This window comes from Labrus mixtus, chromosome 2 (genome assembly GCF_963584025.1).
Source record: "Labrus mixtus chromosome 2, fLabMix1.1, whole genome shotgun sequence".
Lineage (NCBI taxonomy): Eukaryota > Metazoa > Chordata > Actinopteri > Labriformes > Labridae > Labrus > Labrus mixtus.
The window spans coordinates 16,542,566-16,562,211 of NC_083613.1; the positions used below are offsets into that span (position 1 = coordinate 16,542,566).

General features: G+C 39.1%; 1 protein-coding gene across 1 annotated transcript; it reads left to right on the plus strand.

Moving 5' to 3' along the window:
• Positions 1-3,146: 3,146 nt before the first annotated feature.
• On the plus strand, positions 3,147-17,920 carry LOC132986789 (glycine receptor subunit beta-like). The gene is made up of 11 exons (XM_061053433.1): positions 3,147-3,283; positions 6,396-6,522; positions 7,178-7,284; positions 8,473-8,540; positions 10,132-10,358; positions 10,531-10,613; positions 11,694-11,831; positions 13,676-13,828; positions 14,397-14,545; positions 14,786-14,950; positions 17,236-17,920. The coding sequence occupies exons 1-11, from the start codon at positions 3,265-3,267 to the stop codon at positions 17,527-17,529; spliced, it is 1,530 nt and encodes a 509-aa protein (XP_060909416.1). The 5' UTR covers positions 3,147-3,264; the 3' UTR covers positions 17,530-17,920.
• The last annotated feature ends 1,726 nt before the right edge of the window (positions 17,921-19,646 follow it).

Consider the following 19,646-nt stretch of genomic DNA (forward strand, 5'->3'; position numbering starts at 1 on the left):
AACATAGTAAACAGAATGAGAAAGTAACAAAGGACATGGGACAGAACTCATTTCACAAGAAATAGAACTCAGAACATAGAACATGAAACTTTTAGAACACAAAAATGTAGATCAAAGAATACTAAACATAGATGTTGAATGTTGAATATTGATTAAAGAATATAAAACTGAATATAGAAAATAACAAACAATAGAACACAAAACCGATCATAGAATAATGAATATAGAAGCAAAATTCAGAACACATGCAACACATCCGTTAAAAATAAAGAACATCACACTGACCATACAACATAGAATGTAAAATGCAGAATGCAGAATGTAGAACACTACACAGGACATAGAACAAAGAACACAGAACATACAAAATACAATGTAGAAAGATAGAACAGAATAAACAACGCGAGGCAGAGAACAGCAAATGTAGAACAAATGAGATAAAACATGAAAAAGAACATAAAATATGAAACATATACAGTAACATGGAGCACACAGAGAGACATCAGAAGAAAACACAGAACAGAAATTGGAACACGAAACACAGGAACATAGAACAAGGAACATAGAACTTGGAATGAAGTACCACGCCTCTAATCATTGAATATTAATCAGAAAAATTGTTCACCTCTAAAGATATGTGTTCGTTTGTAGAGGAAAGTGGTGTTGTTGACTCTCTCTCTCTCTCAGCCCTTTATATTCAGGTTTTTAGGACAAACAGCTGAGTTGTCATGGTGACGATCGTCCCCTGAGAGGATCTCTCTGAGAACATGGAGAATGTCAGATGCAGATCCGGTCTCTGGAGGTTCACTGTGAAGATATTCAGCCTCTCTGGGGACAAAAGGGTTTGAATCCCGTGGGACCTCATCCTGGAACGGCATTCATCCATGCATGAGGTGTCTGCAGTGCTCATTTAGGTCACAAGTCAAAGATTCATACATTAAAACTTAATATTTATGTAGCCTACCGTTTACCGTTTAGTCGACTTTGATATAAAAGTATGTAAATAGTTTCGCCATAAGGACATTCAGTTTGTCAAAATGTTCAATAAGTGCACAACAAACATGTTGTATGGTAAACAAATTATTTTATTTTATCTTCATACGTTCCTTTTAACACAAACACATACAATACAAAACTACTCAGCCGACCTATCAAACACAACACATCGATAAAAAAAGCTTTTTTAACACAGAGAACCAACTTCTGAAATAACAGATCAGCAGCCCTGCAGTCTGCAGAGATCCCAGCAGGGGGCGCTTATGCAACACAAAATACTGGTACCAGTGTAAAGCAAAAAGAGTGCATTATAAACAATATTCACTCAATTAAAATATTAAATTACTGACAAATCGTGTTTAATAATGAAACATGATGATAAGAGTGATCGTTACCCCTGAAGCATTCACAAAACCTGTCACACAACATAGACGGTTGTGTTCACCTTATCATAAAAATGATCACCTAATGTTGTAGTAGGCCACTCGAAATCTGTCTCGAGACCACTTTGACTCTTAGACTGGGCGGACAATACCGGTCAATACCACCACTGGTATTATCATTACTGTGATAAGAATGAAAATGGCCCTTTCTAAAACAGAAATGAATAACTTCAATTAATTTGTAGTTTGATTTTCCCTAGGATACTACAAGCTTATTCATCTAAATTATGGTAAATGGTAAATGGACTTGAGCACCAGGTCACACCTACACATTCACACACTGATGGCAGAGGTTGCTATGTAGTGAAACCATCAGAAGTAACTAATCCATTCACATACATTAATGCGCCACCGACCAAGCAGCAAGAGCAATTCAGGGTTAAGTGTCTTGCCCAAGGACAAATCCGACATGTTGCTGCAGGAGCTGGGGATTGAACCCTTGACCTTCCAGTTGAGAAATGACCATCTCTACCAACTGAGCCACAGCCGCCACGTCTCACCTATTATAAGCCACACTCCCCTGACAAATCCAGATAATCGCCATTTTTCAAGAAATATAAAAATGATCACCTAATTATAAAAATTATGACATCATCATAAATATGATCACACTATCAAAAAAAAAATCACCTCATCCTTAAAATGACCACCTTATCATCAAAATATGATAAGCAACAAGACCAATTTCCCTACTTTGGTCCATACTGGGACCAGCAACCCTCTTGTTCCCAATCCGGGTCCCTATAGACTGAGTCTTGCCGCCCCAGTAGCTCATTCTGATCAAAAAATCTAAAAATGATCGCCTTATTAGACTTCAGGGACTCCTCGTTTTTTTTCCCCAATGAATATATAAATAACTGATGTACTCATGCAGTACTCTGAAGACCCTCTAGGGGCAGTTCTCTCACTGAATCTGTGTTTTATAAGATAAAATAGGAGAACGAGACACCATATTTGTAGTTTTATCTGCACACTGACTGATCATCTACTTTTGTACCCGAAACCAGAGGAGCTTTCACCTGTTCATGCTCTCAGATAGGTGATACCACTGTCAGGTGAACCTGAGAGAGTTAACAGAGGGACAGGGTGACCTGAATGATGTCATGTTGATGTCATGATGTAACAGGAAGTGAGAGGTCGTCTGTCAGGTCGATGCAGACATGTTTAATATCAGAATGTCCCCCAGAGACGAGACAAGATATTACTCAGTGATGAGTGGACAGATTCATGTCCACATCAGCAACACTACACAAAACACCACACACAACATAGACACAAATTCCATAAAACACTACACACATCATCACACCAAACACTACACACAACATCACACACAGTATTATACTCTAAGCACTACACCAAACAGTACACTGAACATTAAACCCAATATTACACAAGAGACTACACACACATTACACACAATATTCCACTAAACATTACACGCAAGTCACTGCACAAATCACTGCACTACACTAAACCCCCACACCAAACACCACACACCTGTCCTGGTGATTTATGAGAGTGTGAAAATTTTGTCCCTGTCGTCTGCTCTCGTTAGAAACAATCAGCTGATTGAATTTAGTCGCTGCTGATGAAGCTGTGAGTCAGTAACAGTCCGGTTCCCCCTCAGGCAGCAGAGAGGAACTTGGACTCAAATACAGAGCTATGCAGATAAACCTCACACACACAAACCCCCCCCCACACACACAGACACACATACACACACACACAGGGAGAGAGAGAGAGAGAGAGAGAGAGAGGACGGAGTGGGAGCACAGCAGCGTCTCTCTGAACAACCTCTAAATCGTGTGATGCAGCAGCGCTGATGATCCAACGCTCCAGAGGTAGGAATTAAAGAAACATGCAGTTTGTGTTCTTGTGCCGTACTGTTGTGTCACTCTGTATTTGTGTGTCTGTGTGGTGCATGTCTGTGTGGTGTGTGTGTGTGTGTGTGTGTGTGTGTGTGTGTGGGGTAAGAAACAGAGTAATGAATCTTTACCTCATGCTGAAGGACAGTAATATTAGCTCCGGGTTTGCCCTTGTGTGAGAAGGAGCCTGTGTTATACCTGTGTGTGTGTGTGTGTGTGTGTGTGTGTGTGTGTGTGTGTGTGATATAACTAGTTTTTATATGTGAACAGATGAAGAACGATGCAATGTGATTTGTGTGTGTGCGTGTGTGTGTGTGCTATAACTAGTTTTTACATGTGAACAGATGAAGAACAATGCAATGTGATGTGTGTATGTGAGTGTGTGTGTGTGTGTGTGTGACCATAAAAGCCTCAGCGAGCTGTGTCATCGTATCGCCGCAGTCCCCCTCTCACCCCCTACCCCCTACACACATACACAGGACCTTCTCTCTGTGTGTGAGGCTGCATGCAGCGCTGATGGGCTACATGGGGGGACCTTATGTTGCATCATATGTTCTTTAACTCTTCAGTTTGGATTTGTTTTAAGGATGTGGAGCAAATGAAGTGAACGTGCTCCTAGTTTAGGAAGAGAACAGCTGATTAATGAGCAGACAGGTCTCTCTGCTAGAAGAAAGCAACACTTTAGCTCATGAACAGCATAACAAAGGCTGTTATAGGATGCACTGTATTGGACATAAATTCCACAAACATGCTTTATTTGAACTAAGTACAGAACTTTTACTTAAAACACTTATTTGGTATCAAAACTATGAAGGCTGAACCAACAAGAAATGATCATACTATAGAGCTCAGTGTGCCAGGTCCCACGGCAGTCTAAGCCTATAGCAGCACGAGTATGCCTGCATTCTGGGACAGAGAGAGGACAGAGAGCAAAAAACTACTAATGATGGAAAGTACTTATATCATGCGTTGTTGGGACATGAAAACATAGATAAGAGGGAGAGAAAGGGGCTCAGTGTGCCAGGTCCCATGGCAGTCTTAGCCTATAGCAGCAAAACTAGGAGCAGGTCCAAGCCTGAGCTAGCTCTAAATATAAGCTTTAACAAAAAGGAGACTGCCTCCCGGACTCCCACTGGTAGATGATTCCAAAGGAGAGGGGCCAGATAACTGAAGAAGGCTCTACCTCCCATAGTACATTTAGAGACTTTAGGTACCACGAGCAGGCCTGCTTTCTGGGGGAAGAATGTTCTTGAGTGGTAAAACGGCACTATTAGCTTTTTCAAGATAAGATGGTACCTGACAATTAGGAGCTTATTAAGTGAGAAAGAAGAATTTTAAATGCAATTCTAGATTTTATAGGAAGCCAGTGCAGAGAAGCCAATAGGAGTTAGATAGGTAGATGAGCTGGAGCATTTTGGACCAACTGAATAGTCTAGACTTACTCGTCGAGACTTACTAGGGCATCCCTGTAAAATAAAATTGCAATAAAATTGGAAATTGGATTTATTTGGGATGCCAGGCTGATGAAAACTAGAATGATATCGTTAGAAAAAATGCATCTGAGGTGTTTGGGGCCAAGCACAATAACTTTGGTCTGAATTAAGAGGCAAATAAAAATCTGGTCATCCAGGACCTTATGTCCTTAAAGGAAGAATGTGCGACTTTTGATCCAGTAGATGTCGCCCTTGAGCACCAGCATGAAACCAAAACAAACTGCTGATTGGCGACACCTCCGCTATTCTGAAGCCTCCGCTCTCCTCCATCTGCAAATCATCCAATCCCTCTCCACTCGTGTTCACACAAAGGAGTTATGAATTAGAACACACCATAATTAAGCACAATTTAGCGCAAGCAGTGGACAAAATTGTTCTTGGCTCAAGCTGCAATTGCCTGTGGCCTGCATTGTCGTGTGAGCAGGCTATTGTTAGCACGCTTTTGTTATCTCATAGCTTCATATTGCACATAAATTGACACAGAATGACCATGATCTAAATTACATGACATCCAAATAAGCAGTGAGTAGGCTGTATTATTCTGTTTTTCTCTAGTCCTTGACTGAAACAGCTTTATATGCAAGGCTGTCCCGTCCATGTAAACACGGCTCCGACAACAGTACAGCTGGCGAGACTCATGCTTCTCACTCATTGTAGGCATTCATGACTCAGAGGATATACTTGATTTCTGTTGTGTTTATGTGTAAAGTGTTTGACATTCTGCCTTTAAGGCATGCTTCTAGTTTATTTAAAGGTGCACTATGTAGTTTTGGTAGAGAAATGTGAAAGTTGGAGAAGTGTAGAGATTCTGTGGTACATGTTGATAACTCTATACACAAACTGTCCTCAGAGGAAAATTTGGTCCCTGGAACACAGTTTGAAGATAAAATGCTACACGAGAAGTTGTGGTGGTGGGCCTGCAACAGTGAAACTGTAACTCTCCTGGTAACTTTTAACTTTCAAACAGTGTTCCAGGGACCAAATTTTCCTTGAATAAAGTTTGTGTATTTAGTTCAGAAAATATAGCATAGAATTGTTTCACTTCTCCAACTTTCAAATTTCACTACCAAATCTACATAGTGCACCTTTAAGTTATTGGTGTCATCTGACTTCATTGATATAGTTGAGTATCATCTGCATAACAATGAAAATGTATGCAGTGTTTCCTTGTGATATTTAAGTTTTAACATTCATCTTTTATAACAAACTGATATCAGACCAGTTTAACTGAACAGATCCAGTGAATTAACTCTTCATTACAGTTATATAATCCGTCAGTTTGATTTAAATCTGATGATAAAATAATCCAACAGAAGACGAAGTTCACACATAAAAGCATTATAAAGTAACGTTACTGTATAATAACTAACTTAAAGTGGTCAACAACATAACCTTATTAAATGTTTGACAGACAATCAGACTTATAATTCACACAGACAAATAATCAATTTGAAGTGTTCTTTGTCCTTCCTTTTTCCTGCTTTAAGGCTCATCTGTAAACTAAACCTCATTGCTGCTGTTTCTGTCTTATTGTCACATTATTATAAATGTTGTGTTAAGATGTAGCGTTTGATGTATGTTTCTGTATGTTTCAGGCATCATGGTTCCTGCTCTGAGGCCGCTGTTCCTGCTGTTGTGTCTGTCTTGTTGTCTTCTGACTTCGGCCGCAGAAGGAAAGTCTACAAAGAAAGGGAAGAAAGGAAAGCAGGTCGTCTGCCCATCGTAAGTCGATACATTATTCTCTAATCAGTTTTAATATCTCCATTTGTTTAACCCATTTTCAGGTATTATTCAGAAACATGGGATGTCTTTTTTCACATGCTTACCTTATTTTTGTGAATTATTTTGACATTCCAACCTGCCATCTGTACTGCAGAGAGGGGAACACGTTCAATGCTTAACCAAACATTAACACTAAATCAGTTATAATGCAAAATGTTTACATATTGATTATTTTTAACACTAAACTCTCCTGCTGTTTCACTGTCACATTCATTATAATCACACTTTTCTGTTTTATCTTCTTCATAAAAATCATCTGTGATGAAGTCCAGCAAACTGAATCGTTTCTGTTCTTTGTGTGAATGTGTGTTTATTTATTTAATGAAAGCAGTTTTTTTCTGTATGTGTATTATTATCATAGTTCATATTATCCTGTTTGTAATAAGCTCATGTATTTAAATTATCTTGTGTGTAATAAGCCCAGCTGTTTACATTATCATGTGTGTAATAACTCCAGGTGTGTTTTATCCGAGGGGTAATACCCCCATGTTGGTGTATTATTCAGTGTGTAAAACCCGAGCTGTGTATCATGTATGGAGGTCATATAGCACACAGGTGAAACTATCACATTTTATATGAATGTCCTCTATAACAGTCAGCTGTCTGCTGAAGATCTGGCTCAGGTTCCAGAGAATTCCACTTCCAACATCCTGAACCGCCTGATGGTCAGCTACGACCCTCGAATACGACCCAACTTTCAGGGTAAGAATTACAGCAGTGCATGAGTGTGTGCAGTTAAATACACACTAAGTATATGCAAACATTTTCATATACAGAATACAGTGAAGTCATAATTAACGAAACACTTTATATAAAGATGGACACACATCTCCACTTCCTCTTGTTGTACTAAAGTGAAGCTAAAATACCCCCGGTTATAGAGTTCAGCTAGTGGAGTTGAAGCATTGATGTCCCACCCCCTTCCTCTAACCAAAACACGCCTTTAACTACAGTCCACAGCAGAAAATATTATTTTGTCTGTTTTTTAAGCAGACACTCACGGTTATGGAAAGTTAAATGACTCTTGTGTTAGTGTTTGTTACGTTTCCTCTCACCGTTCCTCCTCCACTCTGATAATCCGGCGCACACAGCGCTGCAGGAGCCTCATTTGTCAACAGAGCTGTCAATCATGACGTAATATTCCTTATTATAGCATCAAATAACTAATTAAAGCTAAACAAAACATAGACATAAATCAGAATGATAAGAGCGTCCTATTATTAAATAAATGATGTTTGAGAAAAATGTATCTTAGGTGTATTTAAACTTTATAGTTTAATACATGTCTTATCTGTTAAAATGGAGGAGGCGGAGCTTATGACCTATACTGCAGCTAGTGAACAGGAGGAGCTCTAAATATTTTGATTTCACTTTTAGGGAGCTGCCATGTTGTCCATCTTTTCATACAGTCTGTGGAATTAACATGTGAAAGACTACAACAGTGTTTGTGTGTGCAGAGCGATAAACGAGAACAAGGTGATGTGATGATGATGATGTTGATGATGCGATGTTGATCATGATGATGATGGAGGGATGAAGATGAAATGAAAAAAGGAGAAAAAAGAACAGAAACAACATGAGGAGTTTTTGTGCTTCATTTAATATGAAGCTCCAAGCTACAACCAACCAGATGTTCGCACACACACGCACACACACGCACACGCACACACACACGCACACGCACACACACACAGATGTTTAGTTTAGGAAATATTCATTCATTTATTTTTTGCTGTTTTTTTGCTCTAAATGACAATCTGAGTCTGTTTGAACAAACCCTCTATTTGCCCCCCTATACGTGTCACCATGGTAACCTTAACATCACATCAAGAACCAATGGACAACTTTTTCTCGGTGCTGAGTGTGTGTTTATGTATGTGTGTGCTTCAGGGATCCCTGTGGAGTCCAAAGTGAACATCTTTATCAACAGCTTCGGATCCATCCAGGAGACCACAATGGTACACAATTCTTTTTACAGTGTTGACATCAGCTCACTCCCTCGTAATAATCAATTATGGAAATCTTCAATAAGTTACTAGTAGTCAATTAGCATCCGTGCTCCTATTACTGCCACACCAACAAATATGTTTAACAAGCCAGGGTAAATTGTTAACTTGAACATGCTAATTTGATCTACTTTTACATTTCAAACAGTACAGCTTTCAATGCTTCTTTAACTGTAGTCTATTTATTCTATACGGTAACAATCGTTACACATGACGTGATACTACTCAGCTAATCAAATGTTCTACACAGACCAGGCACTGCAAGTGAACTGAACCACCCGGAGGAGTCAGCAGACGGTCTCATAAACACAACATGACAAATGAAGGCTCCTATGTGACTCAGATCTGATGTTTAGATAACAATGTGAACAGCACAAATGATCTTTTTAGATCAGATTTGGGCCACTTTCATATGTGGATTCCCACAGGAGTCTGATACAGGCTACATTTAAAAAGCAATATGAACGGCTAAAAAAGAAAATCAGATCTGAATAAAAAATCGGAACTGAGCATTAAGGCTTGCAGTGTGAACACAGCCGGGGTGAGTCAGGGAAAAGTAAACATAGTGTGCTCTAAATTTAGAAAAGAAGACACAAAGAAAGAGATTTTCATCAAGAATGGACAGACTCTCACTTGTACATTTTGCCCATGGGCAGTTTAAAACAGAATGTCTCATATGTTTCGACCGATCCACCAGAATTCTGAAGCATTTACAGTTTTGGGTCAACATATAAAATATTTTTACAGACACAGAAATGACCTTTCACATTTCCAGCTCGGTTTTAAATGTTAAGAGGTCGAGCTGAAGCTCATTTCTCTCACAAAATTAGAGAAAGTGTGAGAGTGGGACATAAGACAGAGAGAGAGGGTGAGAGAGAGAGAAGCAGGTGCTAAAGCTGTTTAATGTTTTAATAAAGGTTGAGATTGTTAATTACAAAATAGGTTTAAAAAATGATGAGTATCAGCAGATGGCAGCAGTGACGGTGTATTTGGCAAAGGGGTTTGGTCCAAAAATATTCACTTCGCCGGTTCTGTTGGTCTTGTGGTTAGTTTACGCAACCCCATGTACGGAGCCTGTAGTCCTCGAAGCAGCCCGGGCTCAAGTCTGACCCATGGCTCCTTTCCCGTATGTCATTCCCAAATCTCTCTCTCCCGGTTTCCCACTCTATCCGCTGTCTTGACTCTCCAATAAAGGTATAAAATAATAATAAATAAATTACACTTTGTACTAAAATCTGACCAATTCAACTTCTCAGACAGGGAGATGTTGATATAATTTGCCTCTCATAAAAAATATAAAGGCCTGGTACTTTCTGCAGTTTAGTAAACAAAGACCCCGGTTATTATTGGAGGATTTACAGAGTATCTTTTTGTTACTATTAATTCTATCTTTATGTTATTATCCATCATGTTTATGGTGAAAACATAAACATATGAATTGATGGAGTAGTTGTATTTATATTCACTAATACTGATGTAGATTAATAGATGTACACAATAAGGTTCTGTGTGTGTGTGTGTGTGTGTGTGTGTGTGTGTGTAGGACTACAGGGTGAACATCTTCCTCCGTCAGCGGTGGAACGACCCTCGTCTTCGTCTGCCCACAGACTATAAGAGTGACTCTCTGACCATCGACCCAAACATGTTCCAGTGTTTGTGGAAACCCGACCTGTTCTTTGCCAACGAGAAGAGCGCCAACTTCCATGACGTGACGCAAGACAACATCCTGCTCTTCATCTTCAGGAACGGAGATGTGCTCATCAGCATGAGGTACAACCTCCTCTTCATGACTTTAGTTATTGATCCTCCACTTCATCACTGGTCTTATTAACACAGCTACATAAATTATAACAGACCATAAACAGATACTCTTTCTCTCTGTGTGTGTGTGTGTGTGTGTGTGTGTGTGTGTGTGTGTGTGTGTGTGTGTGTGTGTGTGTAGGTTGTCAGTGACCCTCTCATGTCCGTTGGATCTCACTCTCTTCCCGATGGACACACAGCGGTGTAAGATGCAGCTGGAGAGCTGTGAGTGCACACACACACACACACACACACACACACACACACACACACACACACACACACACACACACACACACACACACACAAACACACACACAGTGTTATATAATTACATGCAGTGAAACAGCTGTTGAAAGTGTAAATTTAAAATAATCTGTGATCTCAGAAGCTAAAACATTGAAAATCAGAGTTTCAGTATTTAATGATCTGTGAGGTTTGAAACAGAGATTATTTTCTCCTAAAATAATTAAATTTACAGTAACAAATGTAAGACATTATTAAATTGAAACAATGAAGGACCCTTAAAACATTTCACCAAATATCAAACATTAAATCAGACTGATTCTATCTTGACCCAGGATAGACCAACAATGGATTAACAAATCTTGATCATTTGAATTCAGATGAGAGGTTTAATATGAAAGATAGTTACTGACTTAAATCATAAAATGACCTTACTATATCATCAGACATTAAGGAAACATTCCGTTTTGTCCCTCGCCCCTTGGTTTGCCAAACCAAAAAGTGTTGATGAAAGCAATTATTTAGATAGAAGTGATTCTACCCGACCTAAAAAGCTTCTGCATTTTTCTAATAAGCTGCGCGAGCAGAAACGTGGTCAAACTATAGGATCAATATTGGAGATGCTTTTAAAAAATGGAGAGAGGTTAGAAAGCAAAAAGATTTATAGACCAATTCAAAGCTTCAGTGTCAGCGACATGGCAACCTGTGTGAGCATCAATTGTAGGGAGGAGGGGGCGGGGGAGACATATCTCTCCAATGTTTTGAATTTGCGCTGCAGTACCCATTTTAAACGCTAGGTGTCGGAGTTACATATTGCTCCTTTAAAGCATTAAAACAACCAAGCTGATGTGATCCAGAGAGGAATGGTTTCATTTTAAACTACATTTTATTTTTCTCATATATTCAAAACCCTCACTTTAATCTGTTCTATGCTCATAAATAATTTGAGAAAAATCAACTCAATTAAATAAAGTTTAAAGGGGTACTTTAATACACAATGTAAGCAGTTTTTATGAATATATATAATGAATAATAAGGATATTTTCTTGTTTTTTTCAGTCGGTTACACCACCAGTGATCTGGTGTTCATGTGGCAGTCTGATCCCGTTCAGATGGAAGAAATTGCTCTGCCTCAGTTTGACATCAAAAAAGAAGACATCATATATGGAAACTGCACAAAGTACTACCAGGGCACAGGTAAGTCAGCGATGATTATTGATTATTATTGAAACATGAACAATGACCTAATGAAGTTATAACTACAGAACAGTATTTATATAAACTGTATTGTTAGGTTTAGGTTGAATTTAAACCCCTAATGAAATGTAATAAATTTTGTTTAATAAACAAAAAGAGGAAAGAGAGCAGCCAGTGGAAGCAGGGAGCTCGCTGGCCAGTAGAGTTATCCTGGAGACTACATGAGGATGAATAAAACTCAGACACTGAGACTGGTGAAGCAGCGAGGCACACCAGAATACCTGTGCACATAAAAAAAAACACAGGTAAGGACAAAAACATCAAGAGCCACAAAAACACTGCAAAATAGGAAGCTAACCAACACTAGAAAAATCTCTGGAAGAAACACTGAAAGAGAGTACGCAGAAAACTAACAAACAAGACGGAATTATCTGGCAGAGTCGTGGAGTGAAGACAAGGGGTGCATTCCAATTGTCATTTTTGCTTAGGAAGGTTCCTTACTGAGTTAAAAGACCCGGAAGCATCTAAGTGGCGGCCATGATAAGGTGCGTCAATGCTTCCTTTATAACCTCCTTTAGCATAGGGTACACTGGACCATCCTTTACCAAAGGAGATGAGATAATGCCGTCCCACAATTCCTTGTGGCCACAACATTTAAAGCGACTCGCGCATCCGACCGTTTACGAAAAATAACAAATAACTTGTAGCCTGGTAGCCTTTATTCCTTTTATTTCAGTCCCAACCTTGCAGTAATTAGGATTATTTCAGGGGAAAGTTTTTTAGATGCGCTTTTAGTATTCCATTTTCAGAAAATGTTAGTTTCACCATGGTAGACCCACGTCATCAACCTCCGCCGTCGCATAATTACGTCGCCTAGTGGAAATGCGGTCGGATTGTCAGAGCAACATTGCCGCCTTTCCCTTAGTCCTTTATGAATTCTCCTAACATCTTTCCTTAACCTCATGACAATTTCCCCGGGGTTAAGGTAAAGAGGATAGTGAAAGAGGATAGCATGGGACAATCAGTATCCACCCCAGGCTTTTATCGTCAGGTTGATGAGCTTAGAGGAGCCAGGTGTGCCTCGTCTGCACCTGAGAGGAGAAGCCAGCCCCACCCCCTGCCACACCCAAACCTACAGAAGAAAGAGAACAGAAAGGGGAGGTGGAGAAGGAGAGAGAGAAAAGACACAAAACACCTACAGCCAAAGCCAAACAGAATCATCACAGGTATGATAAAGTTATTTAAAGGAAGAATGTGTAACATTTACACATAAATACAGCAGAAATCAAGTATATCCTTTGTATGTATATCTCTCTAGGTCATGACTGTCTACAATGAGTGAGAAGCATAAGTCCCGCCAGCGCAGAGGTTACAATGAAAAGACAGAATGACTGTAGAGAGAGAGAAAAGATTTTAAAATTTGACTGCAGCAGGATGATTGGTTGAGAGAGGTTGTGGCAGAATCTGGTTGGTTAATTACTTAGAGAATAAACGCCCATGATCAGCTGATCACCAGAGCAGGGAGACGGAGGAAGTAGTAGAGAGGGAGTGTCTAAAATTCAATGAAGAATTGAATGAATGTGCGAGAGAATATAATCAATCTTCCTGCTTGAATTTACACTGAGCTCCATAAAACCTGAAATAAACATAATGTGGAATTATTTTATTTATTTATTATTTAAAAAAAAGTGAATTTGGTTTCATCTCTTACATTTACATAAACTGTCTGCAGTAAAAATGAACACCCTGTTTTTTCTGTTTATAAACGTCCAATATTTAATTCCCTTTTATCTTCTGTAGGTGAGTTTATTTGAATCTATAAAAACGTTTCTTTATGTTTTCAGGTTATTACACCTGTGTGGAGGTGATCTTCACTCTGCGTCGGCAGGTCGGCTTCTACCTGATGGGAGTGTATGCTCCGACTCTTCTCATCGTTGTTTTGTCCTGGTTGTCGTTCTGGATCAATCCAGACGCCTCGGCCGCTCGAGTGCCACTGGGTCAGAAAAAAACACTTGATTAATCAAGGAGTTGTTTTTTACTTATATATGCCAAATATCTAATACATGCTGAACTAACAATTACCTGAAACATCTAATACTAGATTAATATAAAGTTTATGAATACAAAATAATCTCTAATACAATTTTTTTGACGGATAATCTGACAGTTTTTATGATAATCTGACATTTCACTGAATCATCTCTGTAAATAGATGTAGGTCTGAGGCTCACTTCAGTCATTTATCAGCCTCCTATTTCTCTGTTTCCTGCACGGATGAAGAAAGTTTAATGTGATTGTCCTATCTGTCACTCTAACGGTGCGCCCATCCCCCTCCTCCCTCCTCCCTCCTCCCTCCCTCCTCCCTCCTCCCTCCTCCCTCCTCCCTCCTCCCTCCTCATTCCTCTCCCCCTCCCCCATGGATCCAGGACAGGAGGGTCACTGAACATCCTCATGTGCGTCTTCATTTTCATCCTTATCACATCTTCAGGCTGAAATGAGGCTGAATGCCCCACATATAAATGCTGAGTGTAGTGATGTTATAACATTATTATTATGTTCATGCAGGTATCCTGTCAGTCCTGTCTCTCTCCAGTGAGAGCATGTTGTTAGCGTCAGAGCTACCAAAGGTTTCTTACGTGAAGGCCATCGACATCTGGCTCATTGCCTGTTTGCTCTATGGATTTTCATCTCTGGTTGAATACGCTGTGGTACAGGTCAGACATAGACACACACGCACACACACACACACACACACACACACACACACACACACATACACACACACACACCTCGTGTGGTATTTCGCTGACCATACAATAAACTAATAGGCTGTAAAATGTTAACCCTAACCCTATACAATCTATTAAATCGTTGCTCCCTATCTCTCTGTGTCCCCCACTCTCTAACCTGCCTCTCCCTCTGTCTCTCTCTCTCGCCCCCTCACCCCCTCTCAGGTGATGTTGAACAGTCCCAGACTGATCGAAGAGGAAAAAGCTAAAATGGCAGCCAAGGAGAAAGCTTTGAAAGAGAAAGAGGAAGGACAGAAAACTACAAATAACAAAAGTAACAACACAGTGAATGGAACAGGAGGAACACCTATACATGTAAACACCCTTCAGGTAAAAACACCTGGGCCAGCAGTCCCATTATCTAACACACATCATATGGATCTTTATTGTTATCAGATGATATCTAAAAGTTTTTTTCTCCAGTTTGTGTTTAAGGGCGATGCTTAAGAGCTGTCTGTCCTTCAGCAGAAACGTGTAGTGTATTATTTGCATGTATCATTAGATAGTCAAGTAAGTAAAATGCAGGTGTGGTAATGATATGTAGCAATAAGATGATGCATACAGTAATACATATAACATATACAATATGTGTTCATAAGCATATAAAGGAATATGAGATCTGTCCGAAATTGTCTACAGCAATGAAATCAACTGAGGACAAGGTTGTTATTTGACCTATTTGGGTTTTATATAACAATTATATGATTGCTGAAAAGTAAACACAGTACAGTTCAGGGCACAGTGACCTGCCAGAAATGCCCGGATGTTGGCATACCGGTGGCCAAGTGGTTAGTTTGCGCTCCATGTACACAGGCTGTACTCCTCGAAGAGGGTGTCCTGGGTTTAAATTGGACCTGTGGCCCAAAAATAAATCTTTTAAAAGAAATGTCCAGATGCTTCCTTATAAGGATTCTGGCGGGTTCTGTTGAGAAAAAAACATTCATTAAGTTATATAATGTGTGATGGATTCATCCTGAGTTGTACAACATGTATAACATGTCCGCATTACAGGAAGTGTGAAAAAGTCCCACCAGAAGGAGGAAACTATATTGATATTCAAATATATTTAAGATTATATAGTTTGTGTATTGTTCAGTTCTGGACTCTGCAGACCTCAGTAATCATTTGTTTTTTCAATAAGTAGCCTAGCATCGAAGAAGGCTATCTCCAAGAAATCATTTGATTCACTACAAATGTTAGAAAACAAACATGATCAAATATTTCTGATTGTCTTTCCTTCATTGAAAGGATATTCTTCTTATGAATCTTTGATTCTGAAGCACCTGGTCACACCTTGAGAAAGTATTTATTTCCATAGGACTGTCCATACAAAGAACAAATATTACAACATCAATAATGATGTGAGCTCTCTACAGTTGTCATTGATGGTCATCAATAAACAGAACATCATTATTCTGTACACAGTTCTGTGGCTGCAGCATAAAGAACTGACTCTGAAAGCTGAGAGAAACTAAAACAGAAGCAGAGCGTTAGAGGAGTCTGGAGAGTCCAAGTCTGTTTAATGGTTTTATCTTTGAAAACCTATTTTTAAATTTTCGATAGTTCATAGATTCCGTTTGATGGTCACACAGATGTTTTTTAATGTGTGACTGTGATTAATAGGTAATTATGATACCAACTTATATATAAAACATGAAGACCTGTTGATTGGCAGTCAGTGTTTCTTTCACTTAGTAAAGGCTTTATTAGTTATTAAATTACATTGCTCATTACTGTCATTGATGTCAAGTTGTGCTGTGGACTCAGTGATTCCCTTGAGTGAAAATTATTTTAAAGGATTAACATTTATAGTATTAACTCTTGGTTGAGGCAGACAGACAGGTTTTTCATTATTCATATTGAATAAAAAGTGGACCCAGCACGCTACCCTGTGGGACTCCATGAATTATGTACTTTGGATCTTAAAGCTCTAAAGGAAGAATGTGCGACTTTTTAATCCAGTAATGTCGCCCTTGAGCAACCAAAACAAACTGCTGTTTGGCAACACCTCCACCACACTGAATTCTTCGCTCTCCTACAGCGACACATGTCCAACTACTCTCCCCTCGCTAATAAGAAATTATCAAATTGGAACAAATCATACTTAAGCATTAAGCGCTAAGCGCAAACAGCGGACAAAACTATCCTCGTCTTGAGCTGCATTGTTGTGTTAGCAGGCTAATGGTAACACTCTTTAGTTTGCTCGTAGCTTCACATTGCATGTGAATTTACACAAATGACCATGATCCAAAAACAATTACGTGACATTCAAATAAGCAGTGAGTATGTTCTTCTTCTTTTCTCTAGTCCCTCACTTAAACAGCTTTTATCCGCAAGGGGATGAGCCGGCCAGCTGCCCTGTCCATATAAACACGATGTATATACGGCTGAGACATCATCACTGCCAGCGGGACTCGCTCGTCTCACTCATTTTAGACAGTCTTGATTCAGTTACATAGTTACAGAAGATATACTGGATTTCTGCTATATTTATGTTTAAAATGTCACTCATTCTTCCTTTAAAATAAACTGAAGCAGTTTGATGACTCCTCCTTCAACAACAAAAGTTAAGATTTAAAATATTGTTTTTATTTGTTCTCTGTTGCCCTCTTCAGGTAGTAGAAACTCGCTGTAAGAAAGTCTGCACCTCCAAGTCAGACCTTCGCTCCAATGACTTCAGCATCGTGGGATCTTTACCACGAGACTTTGAACTCTCTAATTTTGACTGTTATGGTAAACCAGTGGAAGTTTTGGGAGTGCTGAAGTCCCAGAGCAAAACCAACAAGAAACCCCCCCCACCCAAGCCAGTCATACCTGCTGCTGCTAAACGCGTTGACCTGTATGCACGAGCCCTGTTCCCCTTCTCCTTCTTATTCTTCAATGTGGTCTACTGGTCCGTCTACCTGTGACAGAGCAACACATGGACCGCAATCTCTCAACGCAACATCAGAAACTTTACTCCAATAAAAACTAAGATATTCAACCTTCAGAGTCTGCAGAGAGAACCTAGGACCCTTTGGAACGTCTCTTTAATTCTGCATGTGTGTTTCTGTCTGATACAGACCATTAAGCTTCATGTTAATCCAAAACCTGCGCTTTGCATTAGAAATAAACGCTTTGACTGCAGCTAACCTTACTGCTAACACTTCATGATCTAAGTATAGCACTCCAAATACCCCCCCCCCATCTCGTATAATAAAGCCTTAAATAATTAATATAAATACATATATGAAGATATAGTAAATAATATATACCTCTGTTTTTCTGCTCACATATTTTACAGAAAGAGTTTAATTTATACGAAAGAGAAAGAGTGATAGCACTTTTTTTCTTAAATATTTTATTGTTTTTAAAACAGCGTTACATTTTGATGAATGGGAACTCAACTTAATTTTTTATAACCAAAAACCACAAGTATTTCAATTAAGCAACAAATGTTCCTGGTTTAAACCATATACAGTATATAATTACCATTATATACAGTCTTTGGTTAAAATTAAAACAATTAAATACAGTTAATTTTCTAACTGGTTGATGACATCACTTCCTGTCCTTGCTCTGGTCCAGTTTCACAGGTGGACTAGGTCTTTGATCTGAGCATTAAATAAAGATGATCATTAATAAAATATGGTAATAGTCCATATTAGGACATATATCATTATGTAACATATCTGTTATTATGGCTGAACTGTTTGAGTGACACTGATAATACTAACCCATAACCTTAACTAACCCACCCATGACCTTACCCATAACCTGAACCCTGTTTGCTGATAATTTATAAAGTTTAACTTTTATGTGTTCAAGTTTTTTATATATTCTTTACTTTTATCTTTAATTATAAAATGTAACAAAGTGAAAAACTGCTCTGAATGATTAAAACATCCCAACATACAGATGCATCAGATCTGTGTAGTCTTCATCTGTACATCCATATTCACTGGACAAAAATTGAAATGCAACATTTTTGTTTTTGCTCCAATTATTCACGAGTTGAAATCAAAGATCTAAGACTTTGTCAGTTATACACAAAAGGCCTATTCCTCTTACTTTATGTTCACACATTTGTTTAAAGGTCACATATTATGCAAATATACATTACCATGTTAAAATGTTTCACTAGACCATAGAAAAAACAGAAAAGTTCATCCTCTCTGTCTTTTGCCTGCTCCACTTTACAGTAAATGTGTGCTCAAACAGGCCGTTTGGAGATCTTCCCCTCATGACATCATAAAGGGCAGTAGCCCCTCCCCCAGCGGAGGGAAACTTCCAATGCTGGGGGCGGTTAGTTCTGTCTGTCTTTCAACAATACGGCATGGAGCAAGAAAGCCCAAGCCATATCCCATTCCAGAGAGGGGCGTGTTCAAACAGAGCTCATTTACATTTAAAGCTACAGACACAGAAACAGTCTGTTCTGAGCAGGGCTGAAATATAGGAGGTTATAGGCATGATCAAATACAGGATCAGAGTGGATTTTAAGCAAGAAACTTCAAAGACCTGTTTTGGGGAGCTCTGAGACGTATTTAAACTTGTTGAGAAGGAGTTTAATATGTGACCTTTGAATCTGTGTTAGTGAGCATTTCTCTTTTGCTGAGATAATCCATCCATCTGACAGGTGTGGCATATCAAGATGCTAATTATAAAGCATGATTATTGCACAAGTGTGCCTTAGACTGGAACAATAAAAGGTCATTGTAAAATGTGCAGTTTTATCACACAGCACAATGCCACAGATGCCCCGAGTTTTGAGGGAACATGCAATGAGCATGCTGAATGCAGGAATGTCCACCAGAGCTGCTGCCCATAAATTGAATGTTAATTTCTCTATAGTTCATCTTCAAAGTCATTTCTGAGTATATGGCAGTACATTCATCCAACCTCACAACCGCAGACCACGTTTAACCTCACCAGCCCAGGACCTTCACATCTGGCATCTTCACCTGCAAGATCAGTCAGATTCAATCAGATATTAGGTGAGACGAAGTTACAGTCAGATATCTGTATAGGCATTAAATATGATGTCCCC